This window comes from Mercenaria mercenaria, chromosome 4 (genome assembly GCF_021730395.1).
Source record: "Mercenaria mercenaria strain notata chromosome 4, MADL_Memer_1, whole genome shotgun sequence".
NCBI lineage: Eukaryota > Metazoa > Mollusca > Bivalvia > Venerida > Veneridae > Mercenaria > Mercenaria mercenaria.
In genome coordinates this window covers 55,434,571-55,440,253 of record NC_069364.1, presented here as the reverse complement: position 1 = coordinate 55,440,253, position 5,683 = coordinate 55,434,571, and the positions used below count along the sequence as shown (strand labels likewise).

Here is a 5,683-nt window from a genome sequence, read left to right as displayed (position 1 = left end):
GAAATAGAGCTTTGCCAGTAAAATCTTTGCAAAACTTTTTCATTAATCTAAGTATCTAAGTTAAAAAGGGGCATAACTCTGTCAAAATTTAAATCAGAGGTATGGAGATTGCTTCTGCTAGTGGAGACTTTGATAGTAAATATTTTCTTGGGCTATTTTCTCAACAGCAATGTGTTTACTTTTACTCTACCGCGTTTCAGTATGTATCACTTTGCATTCTGTCGACATCGGTATGTTCCTACCGCATGCGAAGTAAAAATGGCGGCGTAAGAATTTAATATCTCGAAAAGGTTATTGAAAGAAGCAAGAAGTAGTAAATTCAGCGGATTGTATTTAACGAACTGTAGATTTCTTATATAAAAGTAAACATCCCCTTTTCTTTTTGTTTTTCTAAAGTAGCGATATAGTTCCCATTGGAATATAAGTCTATGTGCTAGAAAATATCGAAACACCGTTATGAAGTAAGTGGATTTTATATGAAATAAAGAACAGCCGGATTTAGTGGTGTTCAGCCTCAAGTTCAATATTTTATTCTTCCTAATTTTTTTATTCTGTCCTCCCGGCTTTTATCAGCAAATACTTCTAAATTTTTGTTTCCTCCTAACTTTAAAAGTTTAAACTTAATCTCTTGCACGGTTCTGAAGTCGTCCGGTACAATTCAAGGATTGCCGGACGTTACTGGAATTCTTAAAATGCCGTTTCAGCTTTCCTTGCCAAATCCGACAACATGTTTCGAACCGAAACCAGAAACATCCCTGCGTTAGACACAGTTGACAAATTTCTTCCATTGAAAAAAAACCCATATATAATCCATATTCTGATAACAAATATACAAATGTACAATGTATGCCGACTGTATTGGAGTGTAATAACAGAATAAACGATTTGCCAATGAAAACCCGTGAGCTGAGAATTTATTATTCAATAAAAACCTAGGGTCTCAGGTTTGCTTTCTGGAAAGAAAAAAATTGTGTTCTGAAACGAAAACATAAGTTCTCGACCCAGAACATACGTTCTTAGAGAAATTGTACATCTTTTTAAGTCAGAACCTAGGTTCTCTGAAAAACTTGTGATCTGGAGTGAGAACCTAGGTTATCAGCCGAGAACCTAGGTTCTCACCTGAGAACATAGTTTCTTAGATTTATTGTGCAATTCGCGTGCCATACACTTGACTGAGCAACTGACCTCGAAAGCTGTTGTCATTACAAGCTGGCCAATCAAACTCCGTGACCTTATAAATAACCTATAACGTTAAACTTATTATTTCCTAATTTATGCAACTCTCTAACTGAACGCACTCCGCGGATAACATATTACTAAACCCGAGGATGATTGATTGATTCTTTTATTTCCTCCATTCTTGAAGAGCATAACATTTGTACAAACAGATAGACATATATCAGCAAATTTACATATAAACAACTAAATAAATATCATCGTTACCTTCGAATGCATGGTTTATATGTGAAAACAAACCCCATTGCGATCCTATTATTATGCGTAACAAAGTCAGCAACAGGTGGAAGACAAATGTGTATAGCCAGTGTATTCTTATTGTTGTATTTACTCAACTGAAAGTGGCAACGTATATGCTTTGTTGTTGGATTTAACAATTTATGTTAGCGTAAATACTTACTTGACATTTTAGGTAGTATAAAACAACATAGTTCTTTTTAAAAAATTTACTTTTTGTATTTTGGTACAGAAATAAACGCACTCTTGGTGCAAAATGTAAAACCCCCAGGGGCGTTTAAATATAAAGTTTCTTGTCGACGAAAGTCCCCACCTGGAATGAATGAAACAATTTATTTCCAGCCGAGCTCACGGCAGGCGTCATTTACCCCACCCCCACCCCCACCAGCATCAAGTCTATACCGATACTGTTTGAAACAGTACCAGATTAAAGTAAATCACCCAGCATTGAACTCTTGTCGGGATATCAGCCGCAACCGGGAATCGATCCGGGTCCGGTAATCGAACGCGGATCGCTATGGTTGTAGTTCAAACTGCTAACCACTGCGCCACTGAATCCCTGATTAAACGAGGGAATACGGAATGTTAATAAGGTAGAATGGTCTTGTCCTTGTGTCCGATCCTGGGGTTCCGCACACTGATGACCAATATTTTAAACAGACATTGCAACCAAAAGTTTACAAGATGATCATTACTATGTTTATATAGATGTGCCCTAGAAGGAGCATTTGCTATGCTTTAACTTGTCTGAATACAATTTGCTTCAAACCTTTAGTCGAACATCCTTTATGTGAAAATGGTACTGAAAACTTCGCGTTTTAGAGGATGGCGCAGTGTAAGGGGGGCATTCGTGCCCTATGGACACAATTCTAGTTTTTAAATACTTTTAACTACCGACCATTCACTGGCATTTTGAACCATTAATATATTTCTTGCCATAAAAATATGCAATTAGGTTTTAAAATTGGTTAATCTGATTTTTTGGCAAGAAATAGATTTGTTCGAAACATTAAATGCCGCATTAAGCATGTATAGTTAACATAAGTCATGTTGAAATCGGAGAGGATTTTCGAAACATTTTGGACGTTTTCAATTACTTTAAGGTTTCTTTGCATTACCAAAGTCCCGTCGAGACTGAGCGGAAGAAGAATTTCTTTCAATGAAGAATCCCTAGAACGGAAACGTTGACTCTTCAACAGCGTTTTCTTCACGACCATAACTTTCTGCATATAAATATCTTGAAGTAAATGTTACTGAGTTAATATCATCGCGACAGTCTGCATCAAGCGGCGTACAGCCTGTCAAGGTCGAACTTCTGTTAGGTGATGGTCGGTATCCTACTTGCATTGAGCTTCACGTGACAGTAAATTTAATTATTTCAACAGCACACAGAAGCAAGTACAAGACACAGGTAACACTTAATTTTTCTTCTTATATTTCTTAATGTAAATTTATTAGGGTCGTCCTCCAAAAATACAAGTTTCGGCAGAACCTCAACTTGCATTTTTGCGACTTGTCTAATAATGTTGCTGTTCTAGTCAATAAAATGTTTATATGAAATCAACCTGTGTGTTTTTTGTAGCTATCAGATAGAATTCATCAAGTGCACGGATCCTGTATTTTACAATTTATCCGTATGAGTATACTGATTTATACATTTTGATATTTACACGAATGTTTAGACCAAACTATGGTGTTTTATCTGAAATGATGTAATATTACGCATATTGTGATTTTAACTGGTGCACATTAACAACAGTGAAACCTCTGATGTTGGACGGATTTGATGGATAAACTATTGTGTGTAAGTTACAGTAATGTTTTAAATGATTCTGTTTTTCACCATATATTTTAATCTACTTAAGATGGTTTAATGTTCAGGTGGCTGTTCCATTGACAGGTTGGAATTAAAAAGGCATATACATGTGGACCTGTCATGCGTGAACCATCTTGTTTTAATTACATCTTTAATTGATTGTTAAAAGTTCAGAACTGGTTTTTAGCATCACGTTTTATTGATAAAAAAAAACAACAACAGAAAATGTTACGCTGCAAAACTTCTGAATGAAAAAGAAATGTAATATTTGGATTTACGTAGGCGATTTTCTATATTTCTTACTTCCGAATATATGTCGGTCAGGGTATTGTATAAGATGTGATTATGCCCCTTTAACATTTCTAATTTTTAGAAGGCTATATTTTACAACGTTCTCATGGAAAGTCTGGATTGGCATCAGATTCATTTTAGTTATTTTTAGAATATTTTTAATTTTGCTACAGAACATAATGATCTTAAGTATACTGTTTCCGGACTTAAGATGTTTTGTTAAAACTGTAACACGCTTCTAGCACGTACAAATAGCGCTGGTATTTACTACCAATACACTTATTTATAACACGGATAGTGTCCTTCTCAATGAATGTTAGCAATTACGAGTTATTTTACGTCAGAGCTTTTACCAGTTTCCATTTCAATATACTTGGTCTTTCTTTTGAACAAGTCGCAAGTCAAGAGTAAACAAAATGAGATTATCATAATTCTGAAAGAAAAATCAGATTTTTGTTTTCATTTCTGTTCAAGAGTTATCTGATTTTATTCCATTAGCATGGAAAATAATTCATCACGAGATGAACCATCACGAGAAACCAAGCATATTGAAAATGAACCATCACGAAAAACCAAGCAGATTGAAAATGAACCTTCACGAGAAACCAAGCATATTGAAAATGAACCGTCACGAGAAACCAAGCAGATTGAAAATGAACTGTCACGAGAAACCAAGCAGATTGAAAATGAACCATCACGAGAAACCAAACAGAATATTGGCAAAGATATTCATAACAGTTACACTAAACCTAAAACCCGCCGCCGCCGCGGCGGAATGGCTTTAGGGTTGGTATACGAATCACTTGGACATAAAGTAAAAGAGGTTATTCCAGACGGTGAAGGACCGACCCCCAAACCTCCACCGCCACCAGCTCCACCGCCACCTGATCTTCTTGACCAATGAGTTCCATGGACTGAACAAACAATGAATACTTTCTAGTCAGATCACCGCGGCTAGTGAGTACTTGAAGAAATTGACTCTTATATTAAAAAGAACAGACAAAAAAAATGGTAAGACGTCAAATCACATTTACTGCATTATATCAAGGTTTCTTTTAGTGTCAAATAAAAAAAGTAAAGTTGATGATGATTATTCTTTATTCAATTATAATCGTTCCGCCCTGTGTGCATTTTTTTTGTAACTCAAGTATAGTTTGAACATATTTAACTTGAATTGGTACATTTATCAAACAGACGTGTTTGAAATAATATTTAAACTGATAAAAGTGTAACAACTTGATGAAGTACAGGACGTACCGACTTGACTGTGTGGTCGAATCCGGTACGTGTCTAATGTTCTGAGATAACTGTAAAGATGTGACTAAGAAAAAAAACATTTACAATATTATATAAAGCGACAAGTAATTACAGGAAAAGAGTTGATGCAGGATAGTATCATCCAATGGACTCAAGTGTAATAAAATTAATAAAAGCTCAGAAAATTTCCTAGAGACAAAAATAGATCAAAGATGCCTCAACGTTTTGAAACATTACGGACAAATGTACAGACGAGAGTGCTACTTTGACGGCGTATTACAACACCGATATAAATAAGTGTTGTCCGTATGACAACGAATGTTCGACTATTCTGATTTTGTCACAGAAACAGGAATATCACCCTAAATGTTAAAATATCTATCGAGAATTTTAAATCCACTATTTGCATTAGTTCTATAACCCCAAAGACACGTGTATAGTTTCAATTCAATATCTACATTAGTTTTGGAGATAGTAACTTGCATGTTAAACTTTAACTCGAGGATTTTTTATGTCCAAAAGTGGGCATAATTTGGCCAAAATGCATGTCAGAGTTATGGGATTTGATCCAGTGAAGTTGGCAATTGACATAGAAAAAAAGCTTTCAAAGCTATATGCTTTTAAATGATAGCCATATGTACTTGCACGCAAAACTTTAACCAGAATTTTCTAAGTCCAAACGGGGGCATAATTTGGTCAAAATACATGTCAGAGTTATGGGACTTGACCCAATGAGGTTGGTTATTGGTATAGAAAAAGAAATAAACCGACGCCAGGTTGAGTAGTCTTCGAATAGTCGAGCTAAAATTTGTGCCAATGCTTTCAAGGAAATTCAAAAAATGTAAT

General features: G+C 35.3%; 1 protein-coding gene across 1 annotated transcript; it reads left to right on the top strand.

Moving 5' to 3' along the window:
• The first annotated feature begins 3,120 nt into the window (after positions 1–3,120).
• Positions 3,121–4,664, top strand: LOC123551786 (shootin-1-like). Its single transcript, XM_053541337.1, has 2 exons — positions 3,121–3,277; positions 4,079–4,664. The coding sequence occupies exon 2, from the start codon at positions 4,080–4,082 to the stop codon at positions 4,482–4,484; it is 405 nt and encodes a 134-aa protein (XP_053397312.1). The 5' UTR covers positions 3,121–3,277; position 4,079; the 3' UTR covers positions 4,485–4,664.
• Positions 4,665–5,683: the final 1,019 nt, after the last annotated feature.